Source organism: Limanda limanda, chromosome 20, assembly GCF_963576545.1.
Source record: "Limanda limanda chromosome 20, fLimLim1.1, whole genome shotgun sequence".
In the NCBI taxonomy this organism is placed as follows: domain Eukaryota; kingdom Metazoa; phylum Chordata; class Actinopteri; order Pleuronectiformes; family Pleuronectidae; genus Limanda; species Limanda limanda.
Window position 1 is genome coordinate 3070399 of NC_083655.1, and position 18597 is coordinate 3088995.

General features: G+C 45.6%; 1 protein-coding gene across 1 annotated transcript; it reads right to left on the reverse strand.

The window, feature by feature from the left end:
- Window positions 1–4065: 4065 nt before the first annotated feature.
- On the reverse strand, window positions 4066–13386 carry LOC133027232 (serine/threonine-protein kinase H1-like). The gene is made up of 4 exons (XM_061094264.1): window positions 13112–13386; window positions 11566–12286; window positions 4334–4546; window positions 4066–4098 (listed from the first exon to the last, which is right to left on the reverse strand). Exons 1-4 carry the CDS (start codon window positions 13384–13386, stop codon window positions 4066–4068), a joined length of 1242 nt encoding a protein of 413 aa, XP_060950247.1.
- Window positions 13387–18597: the final 5211 nt, after the last annotated feature.

Here is an 18597-nt window from a genome sequence, read left to right on the forward strand (position 1 = left end):
TGTGTCACAACGTTCCCATATGAGCTGACCCACTTCTGGAAAAATCTTAAACCAGGTAAAGTCCTAATATAATCCCTGCACCCAAAAATGACAAGGTATTTCTATGACAGTATTCTCTATATTTATATTAGGGCAACATATCTTTTTCATTCCCTCTTCTAATATCTCCCTCTTACCTATTTTCCTTTAAATCCTAAAATAACCCTTATATGGTCGAACAAATATCTCTCAATAACCTCCACTGGACTAAAGGAAAGGAATCGAACTACTGAGAACTTTCTTCTTGGTCCCAAGCAGCACACAGGGTTGCATCAACAGTGATCCCTTCAGAGGAGAAGGCAGAGCGAGTCTCCGAGGCCACTCACCTCCTCAGCAACACCCGACACAGAGTGGCCCCCCCCCGCTGCCAGACACTCTCTCCACAGCTCCCGACCCCCTGACTCTAACGTCCGTGATCTGAATGGACTGGAGGTGCAACACAAAGCTGCGTTTCCCCCCCCGGCACGAAAGCACCGGATCACACAGGAGAAGATTTCTTCTTTGGAAGCCTCGTGGTTTGTTGTTCCTTACTCTTGGGTTTTAAATAAACTCATCAGTCGTTATCGTCGGTCACTTAGCAACAGTTGTGTTCTCTCGACTGAAACTGGAAAAAACACACACAGATCTTGAGTGCGTGACTTTTCATATCAAAAATGCAACCTCACAAATAATTCCATTTGAAGGCAGCATGTGATCTGAATCCTGCAGTCGAGGCCAGACAGACACACTGGACATCTACACACATCTACACACCTCTACACACACTGGACATCTACACACATCTACACACACCAACTTCACATGCACTGGACACTGATTTTACAGACTTGTCAGGAGGGGGGGGGAGTCCTTTCAGTGTTTCAGACAGTTTCTCTTTTGCGTGTTTGTTTGTGTTGCTTGTATGTTGTCTAAGATAACATAACAAATACATACATTTAAAAAAACTAGAAAAAAGTAATATGCATCTATACAGCCAGCAGCTAATTAGCATAGGTTAGCATCAAGGCAGAACATGGTGAGTAACAGCCTGGTGAAGTCTGACGCTAACAACATTGGGCTATAAATTAAGATAAGATAAGATAATCCTTCATTAGAACCACAAGGCTGAAATTTGCAGCAGCAAGAGTCAAAAAGGCATCAGCATGTAAAACTGAAGTGTGAGGAATATAAAACATCCATAATGTTGGTGCTTGTTGTTTTTACAGTCTTGGATCTGGCAGAGGATCTGAATCTGACTGATTGGCAAACATCTGGTCTTATGGGCTATATCGTTTTGAGTTTGTAGTTGCAAATAAACCTTTAAATTTCCTCTCCTTTAAAAGCTGATTGTGAAAAACAGGGATACGGTGGAGATGCAATTGGGATATATAGTGTAAATTTACCACATTTACCCGAACATTTGGATTCCAACCTGATTCCGTTTGTCAACACCGACGCAGGAAATGCTTCACAGATGGGAACACATGTCCGCCAGCTGTCCCGTCATTTCCGAATCTCCGCTGCATTTAAAAAAACCAGCCCTGAGCCCGGCGGACATGACCAGAGCCAATTTTGAGAGGAAAACAACCGGTGGGATCCAGGCTACGATCTAAATGAGAATTTGTGAGTGGTAAGAATAATGAGACGGTTTTACTTTTATTGCATCCTCAATGAGAAAAGTATCGACCCGCCTCGTGTTCCTGTGGCGTCGCAGCCGCGGCATAATAACCGGACGCCAGCAAATAGCAGGTTCGTCTGGAGGAAAGTGGGGGAAGAAGAAAGGAAAGCAATTTACTGAGTGAAAATGTGAACCATTCTTTCCTTTCAAATCATGGAGGGGAGAGCAGTTGTAATTGTTGTTTAAGGAAAATAATCTCGACACCGAGCCGCTCACAGATATTTGCTCCGCTGGGTGTTTGGTCCACACATTGGCAATAAGAGGCACTTACCGGGAAGGATTGAGACAAAGTGGGCGTCCTCCCCCTGGTGGATGGAGCCGATGCTTCCTGTGCAGGACATGAGCTTGTAGGACTCCACCACCCCCCCACCCCTGTTATCCTCTTCCTTACAGCAGCCACAAGTGGATCTGCCGGCTTACGTCTCAGGGTCCTGAGCAGCAAATGATCTCCTCAAGTAAGGCCAAAGATAAAGAGAATAAGTCCTTGGTTTTCTGCTGAGAGAAGCCGAGGGAAGGAAAAAAAAACACTTTTCTGTCACACTTCCCCTCGTAAGGCGCGGGCTGGTGTTAGAGATCAAACGCTATATCGCTCGCAATCTTTGCTCCGCTCGGCTTTTCTCGATTGTTTGGCCTTGCTGACCACGGAATGAGACTAAAGCCTGGGCGGAAAGATATTGACCCGGCTTCACACCGGCTAAATTAGTTTTGAGGACAAGATTCTGGCTTAAAATCCCTGCTGGAGAGAATCGGGAGGTTCCTTCTTGCACGAGCAGAACATTGGAACCACAGAGGAATACTTCCCAGGGCTGTGTGTAAACCAATCTGTGATCACGTGGCATCATGGACTCAAATAACAGGATGATGTGCAGGATGCTATTGAAGACGGGGAGTAAATATGCAGTGAATTTCCTTGAGATCGAGCCAGTTTCTCTCTAAACCCACTGCCACTGCAGGAGACAATAGAATTAGCCCGTGTGCAGAAACGAGATGGACAAAGCATCGAAGCGGCAGCTGGTCGGTTATTCCCCTTTGAAAGATAAAGGCACAGAGAATGGAACCATAATAGTTAGAGAGCGGAGGAAAAAAAGACCACTTTCCATTATTGCTGACTCCAATTTGGTTTAATTCAATTCACTTTTCTTTTATCAGCACAGGAGTGGAGTTTTTGTTTGCAGACAGATTTTAAAATAAAAATGCATAACAAACGGCCTCTCCCTCGACCGGCAGGCAGACGCCATTTGATGACACCAGATACGGAGTCGCACACAGTGCAAACAATTCAGGGGAAATACACAACGTTTTTCCAGCGGGCACATGAGGCCAGATTATTCCGTGTGGAGGGAAATAAGCTTGAAAGAAAATTCACCACACTGACCAAAGCGTTAAGGAAGAGCAGGAACTGTTTGCTGCAGCAAGTTAAGGAGATTACCTCCTTGCCCACTGACATCCTACTTCCTGTCCTGCTGCTCGCTGTCAGAATACACCCCCACTTCTCGTCTTCTTCACAAAGTGACATCGATCTCACGTCACTGAAGGAACAACGCACCAGCCTCCCCCCAATGACACAATCAACATTTAGCGATGCACTAAGTCAAGACTTGTTGACAAAACCATGTTTTAGCTCGTGTTTTTCAAAGGAGTCATTTATTTAGATTCTTGATCACACAAAACATTAAATAATTAATAATTATTCATATAAAGAGGAGAAGGTCATGTGGCATGTTTGAATTCCAGGTTCCAAAAGGTCTTTAAATCTTTTGTCCATCTGTGCAGCTCCAGCTCCAACACACACGACTTATCCAAAAACATTCATCGTGAATGATTAAAACAAATATGTACAGTATTATTATGTTATTAACTAAACAGGATTAAACGTTTAGTAAATGTAGGAGGACGGTCAACAAAAGGAAAGACTTTAAGGCGTATTTGCTTTTTTTTTTATTTGTGTCATTTGTGTCTTTGGTTGTTGGGATTCAAATTCTATTATTACAACAAGATCAGAGAGGAAGACTCAGGGTTCGTTCTTCTTTCATCCACAATCCTTTGCTAATGTGAGCTCCCATCCCTCAACTGATGAATTTCTCACTTTTTGGAACGGACATCTTCACAGGAAAGTATATTGTGGTGACTCATAATGGCTCAGATGAGACCCTGGGCCCATTAGTCTGAGCTGAGTGAATAACCAGGGGCTGCAGACCTTGTGGAGGTGGACAGCTCCGAACGAGCCTGGCTCTCACGACTGAAGGATAATCACCAACAGCTTAACTCCACCACAATGGAAGATGGAGCTGAGCCTCCAGGGGAGCCGGGGTTATTAGAGGAGCCTGGTTGAAGTCCAGAGAAGAGAGAGAGAAACTTTTTGTTGTGTGTTAACACCGGTCCCGGGCACTTTGGCTCCCTGACTGCAGCTCTGAGGTTTGTGATGGCCGAGCACACCGAGCTGTGGCAGCTGGTCCCATCCCGTCGTTAGCTGCCCATGAATCTGATGCTCTCGTCGGATGGCTCTGATGCTCCTGCAGCCCCCCCGGCCAGATGTTGAACGGCTCTCTGAGGCCGAATCAGTGAGGATGCTTCTGTTTACTTTCCACACACATCAGCTTTCCCCGGCTCCGCGCTGCCGGCGTGGCAGGGGCTCGCCGTGCTGCTCGGGCACCGGGAGGAGCTGCGTGAGGCCCGCTGCCGGAGGTTCTGGGAAATGGATCGATGGAGGTTCCTTGTGGAGGAGCCGGCTGCCATGGTGACCACCCAGGAGTGACGGGTGGCTTGGTCCGCGGTCAGGCGGGCGGCCGAGTCCAACGCCAGCAGGCGCTGGATGAAGTCCTTTGCCAGGTTGGACACCGAGGGCCAAGGCTGTGGAGGAGAAGAAACACAGAGTCATTAAATAAAAGCTCTCGCCCCAGAGGACGTCAACTGAGCCGACACACACAGACACTCTGGGGAACTCCTCTAAAAACGTTCTGCTAGGGCTCAAGACAAGATGCCTGCACAGATTCAAAGCCTCTTCAAAGTCAGATGCATGATTTCATTCATAAAAAAAGCAATAAATCTATGATCCCTGTGCTCTGCAGGCCTAACGAGCAGAACTAAAGTCAAAGGAAAGCTAAATGTCACTGGACAAAGTGAAGCTGCAGTCTTGGCTGAATGGATGTGAAGCTTCTGGGAGGAGGCACAGCCCTGCAGTGTGTGTGGGCACATGTTTGTCTTTATTCAGTGTTAGTTTCACAATAAAAGCACCACAGACAGAGCTCATCGGGATATTTAGCTCTTTGCAAGTGATTATTCTAGTTATGACCCAAACTGACAGAGAAGAATATCTTGAAATCTACAGAATCATCTTTCCATCGGGAGACGAGAGACACAACAATCCTTGATAGAGAATCATTCAATTATTCATCATGCCTTTGGTTGTTTGTCATCCTACTTTAAATAATATATTACTGATATAGACATTAGATTAAACTGAATTGTCAATCTTATTTATTTGTCCTAAGATGGAAGGATATTTTTTAAGTCCTCCAACAATCACTTCAGATGTTTCTATACAACTTGTGGCTGGTGAGAACAGAAGCTAAATCCAGTGAAATCTGAGTGAGCAGAATTCTCTCATTTCCCGGCTCAACCTCGCTCACATCTCCCTCTTTAGGGAGTTCTCGCTCTCCATTTTAATCCTGAAATGCATTTCTCTCTCTCTCCCCCCTTTTTTTTTTGTCTCTCGACAAGTAATGACAATTAATCAAGCATGAAATTGACAATCGCGAGACTGTTGCCAGTGAGAGGAATTCAAAGGAGCAGCGTCTCGCTCATTCTCGCGGTGCAGCGACTGGAGAGGAGCGTGAGCGGCGCCGAACCAGCCGTAAAAACGCTGCTCGCCAGCCGGCTTCCTTCTCGCTGTGTTGTTATTTCACACCTGAGGAGCAGGCGGAGTGACTCACGGCTTCTCCGGGAAAAAGAGAAGGTGTTTGATTGAGCTCCCTCGTCTAACAAGTCTGATTTTCCTCTTCATCTGGCACCGGTGTTGATTGGGCGAGACTCCTCATCACCTCGTCTGAGAGCAGCCGTGGTTAGCATTTCTTTCCGGCCTCGTTGGCTGCGCTCGAGGTATGATGACGCTTTTCCTCGACTTGAATGATGCAGGTAAATATCTCTGAGGGCTCAGCAGAAGTTCCTCCTGACTAGGGTTGCAAAGGGGTGGAAAGTTTCCGGTAAATTTCAGGAAACTTTCCATGGGAAGTTAAGCTCGGGAATTTGGGGAATTTTGAAAAAAAACAACGCAGATTAAACGCTGAGCAATAAAAACATAATTCAAAACTCTATTTTAAAGATGTATGGAACGTTGAGTTTCAACCCTCCACTGTGCATTCTTCCATCACATGCACAGATAACTCCCAGCATGCTTCACTCTACAGCAGGGCTACTGAGGCCTGCTGTAGAGTGCAGGACTAGTCAGGTAAGTTTCCATGATATTACTGGGAAAATATATTAGCATGCTGATTGAGGATTATTCATCTGTTCATCTAGCCTATTTCCATTCATTTATCCATCAATTGTAAAATATGTTCACAGACGATTCCAATTGTTTGGCTAACTATTTATATCTCTGGCTTTGCATTAGTGTTTTTTTACAAACTTTTTTCTCATCTTATTCTACAGAACAATGCCACGTGCACTCTCTCATGTGTGGAGACATTTCACCCCATCCAATGTAGAAGGAAAGGCTGTGTACATTTGCAAATACTGTGCAAAGACCTATGTTAAGAATGACACAACGATGCAGAAGCATATAGTCAAGTGCCCAAAGTTTCCTCAGGGCTCAAATCAGCCTATGACACAACAAAATGTTTATATTTATTTATGACTGTATATGACAAGGTAAATACAGTTAGTATAAATTACCCACAACATTTCCAGTTTACCCGTTAATTCCCGTATATTCACGTATATTCACGTATATTCCCGTTAATTCCCGTTAATTCCCATTAATTCCTGTTAATTCCCATGGAAAGTTTCCAAGTTTGAATATTCCCGGAATTTTGCAGCCCTACTCCTGACATCAACAAGGTGAACATAAAGAAGAGGAGATTTAGCTTTTGTTTTCCTCCTGGAACCAAGCCACCTGCAAGAAGTGTATCCCCTGTTTCTTATTTCCAACATTTTTCACGTCAAAGTACATAAGGGCTTTATTGTGTTTGGAGGGAGGGGGGGGGGGGGGGGGTTATACATCACTGTTGAGCAGAGGGCTGCGAGGAGGGAGAGAGCTGTGCAGATATGGAAGGAGGAGAAACCTACAGGGCTCGGCTTATTGAGCAACATCTTGTTAGAGAGAATGAGAAGCTCGGCCGACTGGGTTTGCGGCGTGCTGCGTCTTCACCTGACAAAGACGTGATTGCAGCAAATGAAGAAAACGCCAGAAGGTCGGATTAACATGATCACGACGGATAATGCACTTCTGAGTAATGAACTGCTCCAACACAAAGAGCCGCCGCCGCGTTTCCCTTCCACAGTTTATCTCCGGAGTGAGAAAACCAAGTTTACATATGTCTCATCATAATGAGTCCAAATAGGGGGAGGCGGCCTGTTGCAGCCACAGCCGCAGTAATCAGAATACCGATATCCGGGTGCAGGCGAGATTGGGCTGTCATGTACAATCCACTGTGGACCAGTGGAGGGAGAGGGGGGGGGTTGTGTTCTCACGGCGCCCACTAGGGGGCAGACTGGGCTCGCTGGTACCCAGGATGCACTGCTGCTCGGAGAGGCAGATGTTTAGGGGTTGGGTCAGGAAGAAGAAGAGCCTGTCTGGTCTGAGCTAACACCAGGATATGTGCTTTACATGCAGGAGTGTGGCCACAACACACACACACACACACACACACACACACACACACACACACACACACACACACACACACACACACACACACACACACACACACACACATTCTGAATTCCACTCACACACACCAGATGCGATGGCCTGATTCGGTGTGAGGGAAACGCTCCGTCCTACATGCAGCCGTGATGAGGTGAGTGATAAGGTGCCAGAATCCCCCAAGGATACACACATTACTCCCCCTCCCTTCTTTCACTGCACCCCCCCCACGCACACACACACCACACCCTGCCATCTAACCCCCCCCTCCTCCCTCCCTCCTCCCAGTGTCGAGTGAACACCTCAGTGTGAGTCTGCACTACAGGTCTTCAGGCCAAGGGCTGTCACACCTGGGGGGGGGAGTGTATGCATGGCAGGTGTGTGTGTGTGTGTGTGTGTGTCTGTGTGTGTGTCTGTGTGTGTGTGTCTGTGTGTGTGTGTGTTGCAAGGGGCGGAGCATACCGGGGACAGAGGGATCCATTTCGTAGGCAGGTGCCAGCGGCTGTTTGCATTTGTGAGTGATGCTACACCACCTCCAACACACACACACACACACACACACACACACAAACCCACACACACACGTCTTTCCATAGTTGTGAGGACACTCATCGACCTAATACATTCACTACAGTCTCTCGTCTTAACCATCACACTTTAATGCTTATTCCCACTTTACCCTTATCTTAACCCGATGCCTGTATGTGTTGGTGTATGTGTGTATATTTATAAGCATGTGTGTGGGTGCATGTCTGTGTTTGTATGCAATTATATATATATATATACATATATTCATATATATTTATAGCGTATGTACTTGTTGAAGTGCAAAATACCTCCAGGAGGAACTTGTGCCATTGTGCTAAAATACCCTTGCAAAATCTCTATAACCTCACAATATCAAAATGTCCTCACAATATCTATATGTCCTCATAATTGTTCTATAGAAAACTATAGAGAGACAAGTCTTGCACGTCCCTGCTCTGTCTCCACAAACAAAGTTACTGATTCTTTCACAAAGACTGTTTGTAATTGCAGCCCTCGTGAATTAATTTGCATGTGAAGAAGAAGAACTTTCTAAATCTCTATTTGTCCACCTGGAAAAATGTAGGTGCCTGAAGTTAATCCCCACTTTCTCTGCACTGCTTCGTTGAATATATTTATTTGAAATTTCCATTTCTTACAGCGGCGCTCTATGTTAATGACCATCAAACACACGTGTTACATAACTGTCCCGGAGACTCGTATTTAACTGCACAGTGAGAAAAAAAAGACGCATGATGGAATTTAATTTGCCATTCTGCACTGTCCCCAAACAACAGCCCGTGTGTTACTTGGCGGCACGGTGGCCCAGCGGTTAGCACAGCGGGTTTGAATCCAGCAGCAGGTTAAAGGTCACAAGTCGTCTCTCATTGAAGTCAACTGTCCTGCACTATGCACCAAATGCAACATCATGCTTCCTGTGTGGGTGATAAATCAATACTGAGCGCAACTATACTGCAGTTTGTAGTGTGACATACTGAACAGGGGGAGGAGTCATTGTTAAAAAATCGTGTCGATGTGCACGATCATGTGCATGTGTGTGGGTGTGACAACAAAACAGTTTGCACCTGCTGGAATTCTGGGTTTTCTGCAGGAAGAGGGAGATCAGACATTGTAGAAAAGGGCTGTTTGCTTTAGTCTAGTAATAGAAACCCTTCAATCCAACCTCTCAACTAATAGGACAGGCTGAAGTCCTTTTCTCCAGCGCCATCTTCGTTCTATGAAGTCGCCCTCTGCTGGTTAATTCGAACTAAAATTGAGGTTTCAGGCACTTCCACTGGAGTCTACGTCCATTTCTAATAATACAGTTTACGGATAGTCCTCAGCAACACAAACAATATCAAAATGAAACATAAAAATCCTTATTATTAGCGATTTAATACTCTTCTACTGTTGATTTCAATATTTGTTTCAAATTCTTTCAATAGTATTTGTATATTTTATTAGAATTTAAAAAAGCGAAGCGAAAAAGATGTGTTTACGATGCTGAAAGTTCTTTCTGCTGCGGATTCGTGAAAGCACCAATGATCCTGTCAGTGTTATCTTCACAAGTAATTCTATGAAAGACGCTGTGGGCATTTTGCACATCTCTCTGTCAGGTTGTTCCATCGCTGGACAGCTCATTCCACATGAAACTCTTCACGTCCAGTTTAATATGTGAAGGGAATTGCTCAGGCTGCTGTAAGCGGTCTGGTCCCGAAGAGAAGCGCCCTTCAGAATGACATGAGAACACTTGTGGTGCTTTATGGATACTTGTGAACCTTTGTCAGACATTACAACATTATTATCGCAGTGTGTGTGTCTGTGTGTGTGTATGTGTGTGTGCAGCCGCTGCTGTCAGTCTCCTTGAGAGCAGAGTAGCTTGTGAATGACAGAGAATACGTGTCTTGTCAAAGCAGAGATGTGATTGATGGCTGATCCATCGAGCCCTGGACCTCTACTCAGCCATGTATGATGTCTTCATATTGTCGTCGTACAGTATGAACTTACACGTCCATGTCTTACACTGAGGCGTATGAGATTCTGTATGTGAGCGTTATGGTATTTGTTCCCCAGGATTTCTCTCCACCGGTGTGGCTGTGTGGAAAAAACCACCGTGAAGAGCATGAAACAAGCCGCTGCATAAACTCCAGAGAGGATTTTGCACCATTGTTCAGATGCTGGTCAGCGCAGCGGTAAACACAGGGATAATAGTCCAGGGTCTATGTGAGGGGAGCCTCTTGTATGCCAGACTCAAATGTCAAACTGCATCCCTGAGAATCGCCGTGCAGGCTGAAAGCCCAGAGAATAATCCAGCGTGAGCGAGAACAAACCCAAAGTCAACACGGAGGCAGATAAATACCCACGTGTGTCATGTGACGGAGGGAAAGTGGTCAAAAATAACGTGCAGGGTCCCTGGACCCCCGAGTCAAAGCCTTTTCCAAGTCTCACACCTTGTTGATCTATTTATACCAGGCAGGGATAGAACAGTGTGGCTATATCTATGAGGTGTAATACGGTATTAAAGTGTGAATCGCTCGTGTGCAGCGTGGGATTCAACACGATCAGACTGCATTGTGGGTAAAGGCCGCGTGTCAGAATGGAAGTGGCAGATGGGACTTTGGTTGATTTTTGAGGCAGATGCTGGAAGCAGGAAAAGTCTAATTCCCTGAATCAACAGTCACAAGGTCAAACAACAACAGTGCAGCTGAACTCTTGTGTCTTCTCCTCAGCTCCTGGTTAACATCCACAGAACAACACCAACAAATAAGTTTTCTATTTGCACTGGAGTGCCGGGGATCTCGTGGAAGACTGTCACAGGACTGTCAATCTCCTGATTCTCTTTCAGCCCGAGCGCTGGTGAAATACAACTTCTTGCTTCGCTATAGAAGCACAAGTCAAGTCAACATAGGAGAATGACAACTTCATGCTTTCAGTGAGGGAATATCTGCGAAAAACACCTTCTGTCGGGCTGCATGAGCTGTGGCTCAGGAGGTAAAGCGGATTGTCCACTAACCAGAGAGTTGGAGGTTTGATCCCAGGATCCTGAAGGCTGTGCTGGCAGTGTGTGAGCGATGTATGGTATAGAGAAAGTGCGGTGCATAGATGAAGCTCTTTGTGTGGAAGAGCTGCATATTGATACTGGATCATAAGTGCTGGGATGAAGCTCCAACACAATAGTGAAAGGATGAATCACTTTTGGGCCAAATGCAGATCCCAGGTCAGATAAATCACACAATGAATCAAAAGCTGCTTAGGGCATTTGTGTCACTTTCTATTGTAACTATATAAAGCTCAAAGCCAAACTTTTGTGTTTATCAAACCATTGAGTTGAATGTGTTTCATCCATACATCACTGGGACTCATTTCCTATATAGAGTCCTTTGATTTTGGCTGCAGAATTTTGTATTTTCAAATCAAGATAATAACATTATTTTTGCTTCAGTTTTCTACCATATAGGATTTAAATCAAAGTACTTACATCTCCGTGGAAGCTGTACTTTCCCCTCAGGATGGATCTATAGAGCCGCGTTCGACTCTCGTCCTCAAACGGCATCGACCCGCTCAGCACGATGTAGGCCACCACCCCCAGGGCCCACATGTCCACGGCACACGAGTAGGGTCTCCTCAACAACACCTCAGGGGCCAGGTACTCCGGTGTTCCACATGTGGTCCTCAGGGACCACGAGCGCCCGGCGCTGCTCCCGTCTCCCTCGCCGCTCGTGTTGTGGTCACAGAGCTCCGGCCCTGTGCCGCCAAAAGTCGCCAGTCCAAAGTCCGTGACCAGCAGCCGGGAGTCGGCCCCTGGGTGGTAGTACAGGAGATTCTCCGGCTTCAGATCTCGGTGGGTGATGCCCAGGTTGTGCAGGTATCCCACCCCGGCCAGCGCCATGCCCAGGGCCTGGGTGGCGTCCCGCTCGGTGAAGTGACCCCGGCTGACCACCCGGTCCAGCAGCTCGCCGCCGGTCGCCAGCTCCAGCACCATGTAGACCCGCTGCGGGAACTGAAACACCTCCATCAGCTGGATCACGTTGGCGTGGCTCACCCGCTGCAGCACCGCCAGCTCCGAGGCGCACACCTCCCGCCCCCCCGGGGCCTCCACCTCCATCATCTTGATGGCGAAGGGCTGGCGAGTGGCCCGGTGCTCCACCCGCACCACGCGGCTGAAGCTTCCACGACCGATCAGAGCTTTGATGTCATATCTGATGGGGCAGATGGGGGGATGACTCATTACATCTCATGATACAAGGTTGAAACGTCTCTCGGTGATGTATGGAAACGGATCTGCATGCAGGGACGGCTGCTACAGCAGGAAAACTCACGTATACACACCAGGATTCAGATCACCAGTGAAAACAGTTCTATTCTAAATAAGCTGAGAGGAATCAGAAGTGGAGGGAGACCAGCACTCCTCCTGAACGACTTCAGCTTCCCTCCCGCTCGTTGTGTTCGAGCTTCCAACTCCAGTACAGTGAGGCAGTGTGAAGGCAGGACAAGAGCCCGGCTCCTAAAATCAATGTCTTGCTATTACTGCTAATAAATTGTATTGCACAAAGGTTGGTGGTGGAGAATGAGAAAGCTGCTGACAGCGAAAAGGCTCCCATGAATAATTGCAAGGCTCTTAAGACGTTTCACCTTGCATTGTGTTGCAAATTATCTAGTTGGGGAATGGATTTTGAAAAGTGGCGTCTCACCGTGTTGAGATAATATCACTTGTTTACTTCTCTTGTTTCTTTCTTTGACCCCCCTTTTTTATTTTTAAAAGTACTTGAAATTGAAAATACAAAATCAGGTCACTCCTCAAATACCAAGTTTGAATAAAAGATGGATTTTTTTTTATGAAAAAGAAATCTTATTTGATATTTTAACATAACTGCTATTGGCAAAAAATACAATAAACAGTTTAACTGCACAATACTCTTTTGCTCTATTTCAGAAAATCCTACATCGACATGAAGAAAAAGTAGATTTTGATTCAAAACTATTTTACTCACAAACAGCAAATATAAGTTTATATTAAAAATGACCTTGCGGTGACGCGTGGATCGAACTTGTCCTTATACTTTGCAGCTTTGTCCTGTTGTCGTCCGTCCCTGAGAATCATCTGCTGGCTGTTTGACCCCGGCTGACGAGTCTTGACCCCGGTGGAAAACCAGGGGCCTCTTCCTTTCTCCAAACATTTCTTCGGCTCATCGCTGTCAGTGTGCGATTTGCTGAAGGCCACGAGCGACTGCACCACCCCGACCCCCCCGTAGCCCTTCCTGGACGCCTCGAGCGGCACCTTGCTGTTCCCACAGCCCATCGCTCGGAGGGAACCGACCCTCAGCACGGAGGGAACAACAGGAATCCTACTGCTGCTGGAGCCTGGAGCTGAAGCCTACATGGTGGCTGCTTGTTTCTGCTGGATTGTACTCTGAGCGTGGGGGGGGGGTCAGGTGTTGCCGCAGCACAGACTCCTCCCCAGAGGCGGCAGGTGTGTGAACCCACTCTCTCACTCAGATGTGATAAAAGGGTCGAGCAAACACAAGTTGTTTTGAAGCCTTTGTCATGAAGCAGATTACCTCAGAGGCAGCAGAGAGTGTTTGGTGGACGAGGGACCACCAACAGAGCCTGGACTCCAATCACATGGAAAAGTACAACATGGTCCATACTTACATAATATATATATTACATTATTACATTACATTACATTTGATTTAGCTGACGCTTTTATCCAAAGCGACTTACAATAAGTGCATTCAACCCCGAGGGAACAAACCCAGAACAACAAGAATCAAGACAGTACAATTTCTTCAAAATAAAGCAAAACTACAAAGTGCTATAAGTAAGTGCCATCTTAGTGCTACCAAAGTGTTAGTTTCAAAAGTGGTTAGCATTTGTTTATTTATTTTATTTTTATTTTTTTATTCAAGGTACAGTCGGAAGAGGTGTGTTTTTAGTTTTCTGCAGAAGATGTGTAAACTTTCAGATGTCCGGATGTCAATTGGGAGCTCATTCCACCATTTAGGAGCTAGCACATATATATTCAAAGATGTCTTTCAGATGCAGTTTGATGACAACGTGACAGCGCAGCACGTGATGCTAGCATTACTCTTTCTTTAAATCAGATCAATAACAGTCAGAGAGAAACCAAATGACCTCGGACCTGCTCAGATAGATAGATGTCTTTCAAATGCAGTTTAATCAGTTGAATCATTCACTTTTGATATTTGTAATTTAACGTCTGTTTTAAATGTTTGATATCTGTATGTGTGTCTTAAATGTGGACCCCACTAAAAGTAGCTCTGTCTTAGGGTAGAGCTAATGGGGATCCTTCTAAATAAACAAAATAAAATAAACAATAATGACCCACAATTTGAGATTGTTCACCACAGTCAAAGTGACAGCGCAGCACGTGATGCTAGCATGACTCTTTAAATCAGATCAATAACAAACAGAGAGAAATCAAATGACCTCGGACCTGCTCACAATTCTTGGTTTTGCTTTTCACCCGGAGACAAAGCTGCTGACAGCCTCGGTAACGTTTCTATTTACTGTAGAAAACACTGAGATACAAACCAGCACCATCACATAATTGACTTCAGCATTTCTAACGGCTTGTGCCTCATTGTGTCAGGAACCACTGCAGGAGACACGTGTGTTCTATGTGTGCTTTGTATTATTTTTCCTGCATTGTGTGGTGCTGCTGTCATCGTGTGTCCACAGTGTTCAGAGGACACAACAGGAGGAGAGAGAACAACTCGTCTCCTCGCCTCCATCGGCCGTGCTCATTGTTTAAAAGAGCTAAAGCTTGCAGAAACTGAAAACATGCACATATTTATTCATACGCGTCTGCGGCTCGGAAGCCGGGTATCAGACCGAGGTGAGCTGCACCTTTTTAAACACAAGTAGAGTGTTGCACACCGGGTTGAAATTATTCTTTTTCACTCGAGCATTGCTGAAATAATGTGGTTATATGAGGTTTGCATAATGAGTTCATGTTTATGAATAAATTGTGTACTTGGGAGAGTTTTTGCTTCGAAAACAAGTCATGCTATATTTTAAAAAGTGATACCTGCAGACTCGCAATGCTGCTCCTGCGACGTGGTTTAATCGGAGCTGGTGTTGCTGTTGTGATCGCTCACTCCTGCTTATAATAACCTATTCATTTCCGTATCTTTCTACAAATACGCTGCTGTTGCTGCACGAGGAAAATACACAATCTCCTGGCTCATACAAAAGGCCCGACCAGACCCAGGAAACGGAAAATCTTTCATGGAATGAGCCAAGGTTTAATCGCTATTGTGTTATATCCCCTGACAAGAGTGGGAAACGTTTATTCATATCAAAAATGTCACGGATGCTTTTATACACCGTCTTTTTCAAAAGGTGACAATTGTGTTGTCACAGGACAGAGGAGGACGCAGCCTCATCAGCGGCTCGTCTGCTGCCGGGAAACCAAAGGTGTTGCTGCGCCTGTTCTGCTGTCACACACACACACACACACACACACACACACACACACACACACACACACACACACACACACGTATGTTTATACACACAGAAAGCAAGAGAACCCCATCACCTCATATACACAGACACACACAGAGCCAACAGAGGATAGACATCACATCAGCAGCTCGGTGGTAAATCGCCCTTCAGAAGCTTCCTCGGGGGAGTCAGCAGTTCAGCGTGTGTATCGAACCACTATCTGATTACTAAAAGGCTGTCCTGGGTTATAAATGAACCTGCAACATGTGTGTGGTATTGGTAACGCCGGGGCCTTGGGAGCCGAAGCCATTATGGGCTGCTGTGAATCAGTTAAGGCCATGGGGGGGGGGGGGGGGTGGTCAGAGAGCAGCTGCCACTTACCAATCAGTTCATTCCACTTGTTATTGTAGTGTGAGGATGTGGAGCCTGTGTGTGAGGCCGCTGGACTGAAGCCAGAGCAAACTCACAGCTCCGGACTCGAGTGGATCACGAGCACCTGATGCCACAGAGCTTTGGTTTCTAGGTTTAATGTGCAAAATGAAGTTGGGTTCGAAACGTAACTCAATGAACACTTGAACTATGAAAGTGTAAGCGTGAGTCGGTCGAGGCGGAATGGAGCCGATTTCTAATGTGCACTTAACTTTATAACTAGCAGGGACGATGGCAAATATATATTATAGAATAAAAAAGCTGCAGCTGCATAATCCATCAGCAGTTTCCTGTTCTATGGAGCTGGGACTCATATTCAGGTTTAACTACACACTCAAAGCTCCTGGTCCCGGCTTGGCACCTCGGTTTCGATATCTCAGACAATAGTGTTCTTCCAATTATCTGGCAGCAGTTTGTGTTTGGTCATTTCCCGTTCCACCACGATGATGCCCCCTGGTCCCTGGAGAAATGCTCTTCTTGCCTTAACAGCCCTGACTCCCCCCCCCATTCACCACCTCTCCTATAAAGTGGAACTACCACTGGGAGTCGTGTGTTATCACTCAGCATCAGAGCCTAACCCTCACAGTCCTTTAGTGTTTCATGGGGAGCTGATCCCTGTATCCAGGTTCCAGCATTTTAAAGCTTATGATTTTAACATGTTAAATCAGAAGATATGGATGTAATGGTTTGGTCATACAGAATTACATTTATTATATTTAACAAAGTGGTCTTCAGAGGCCACAGATACAGAACGAGTGTCCTGGTTTTGTCTTTTGAGTGTTTTCAGTTTATTAGTACCTCCTTTATGTTTAATGTATATCCTTGTATATTTTCCCCCTGTATAACGTGTTAGTGTGGCCTCTGCCTAAACACGGATGAACATAAGTTTCAAATCATTTCAACTTGAATTTGTCAAGAATGGTAGGTAATCAATTGTGGCAGTATTCTTTCCAATAGGCGAGTTAATCAGCTTGAATGTAATATGTCACTTTAGGCAGATAATATATTAAGATACTTTTAACAAACCTGTGTGTGGATTTTCACTCGTGGTTTTCTCACTGCCCCTGAAGTCCTGTGCACGGCAGATAGTGTAGTGACGCCCAGAGAGCACGTGAGAGCTGGTGAACTAACACTGCTGATCAGACTCTGAGGTTTGCTCGCCCATCCACGACGGGTCCAGCTCCCTCACGACCCCTTTCATTTGCACATTCGTCCACACGCAGCATTACCCGGCCGATTGATTCAAGCCATACATGATTCATCAATGGACCACCGGCCTGCAGTTGTTGTTCTGTGCAGAGCTGGACACGAGAACTACGCCTGCTTATTATTACGAGCCGTTGAACGTGGGAGGAATCGATGCTCGAGGAGAAAACGTGCTTTCTTCTTTCTGATGTGGGGCCATGTAAAGCCAGCCCTGCTTTAATACAACACTGTGGAAGGAGTCCCGGCTGCACACAGCTGGGCAGCAATAAAGCAGGGCTGCTGAGCACAATGGCAGCGAAAACAAAACTAATTACAGTGACAAGTGAGGCAGGCACCAGGTCTGTCAACAGAAGGGGAGGATGCTACATCTCCCAAAGGCAGGACCCTTAGGGAAGGCTGACGGATACTTTAATTTTCTTTTCTGTGCAGCGCTCGGAGGTGGCCGAGGGAAGAGGCGCGCCAGACAAATTGTCTCTGACGTCTTGATTGAACAAATCATGAACGTGGTGCGAGTTGGTAAAATTGGATTCACTTGACAGATACAGTCAGCTGCCGCGGCAGCGCCGTGACGTCCAGGGCCCGTGGACTCACATGTGTAATTAATGAGCAGCGCCGCTAATTACTCTTCAGCCGACAGCAGCGTAGAGAAAACAACGGAGGGGGGGTCAGCAGGTCCGATAAGAGCCACTGGGCCGTGGCTCGTACAGGGAGACACTTCCTGAGTCATCCCTGAAGATTCGGTTGAATTCTGTAATTTAAAAATACTATTTGAGTCTTCTCTCAAATTTACTGTCAGTCCTGTGAGAAATAGAAAAAGTAAATCTCAATGACAACTGAGTTTCTTTCTATTACACTTTACTTTAAAAGTCACTTAGTTGCAAGGAGCCAGTTAAGGATGGTTCTTTAACATAATATACATAAACACATCAGATATAGTCCCTGAAGGAAGCTTGTTTAATGTTCTTACCTGCTAAATTCCCAGAAACCCCATGGGTCTAATTTGTGTGTGTTTACATCTCGTGTGAAATCTCCCGTCTGAAGTTTTAAAAAAAGGTTTATTCATAATTTCAGATGAGAAAACAATCTCCCCATGACGTCCTTTCAGAAGCTGCTCAGCTCGTCATGGGTTTGAGGAGTTTGATGTTTTCAAACTGGATCCGAAGTTTAACTTTAAAGTTCATTCTTGAGGAAGGAATCGGTCGCGGAGGCGTAAACGATTCAATGACAACTCGCAACATCTGCTGATGAAGGTCGTGTGATGTGATGGAAAACTCAGATATTTGACACGTTTAATAAACGATCAATTAAAATGGAAATGGAAAATAAGATTATTTCATTTAGTTCAGCAAATGAAAATAAAGAGTACATTATATCATCTGAATAATGGTAAACATATGACAAATTG

Excerpts from the sequence above, each read along its gene's own strand:
- LOC133027232 (XM_061094264.1), bottom strand. The coding sequence starts at position 13,386 with ATGGGCTGTGGGAACAGCAAGGTGCCGCTCGAGGCGTCCAGGAAGGGC. Across the intron at positions 12,287-13,111 it reads GATCCACGCGTCACCGCAAG|ATATGACATCAAAGCTCTGA; the intron begins GTCATTTTTAAT and ends CTGCCCCATCAG. Across the intron at positions 4,547-11,565 it reads AGTACAGCTTCCACGGAGAT|CCTTGGCCCTCGGTGTCCAA; the intron begins GTAAGTACTTTG and ends TCTCCTCCACAG.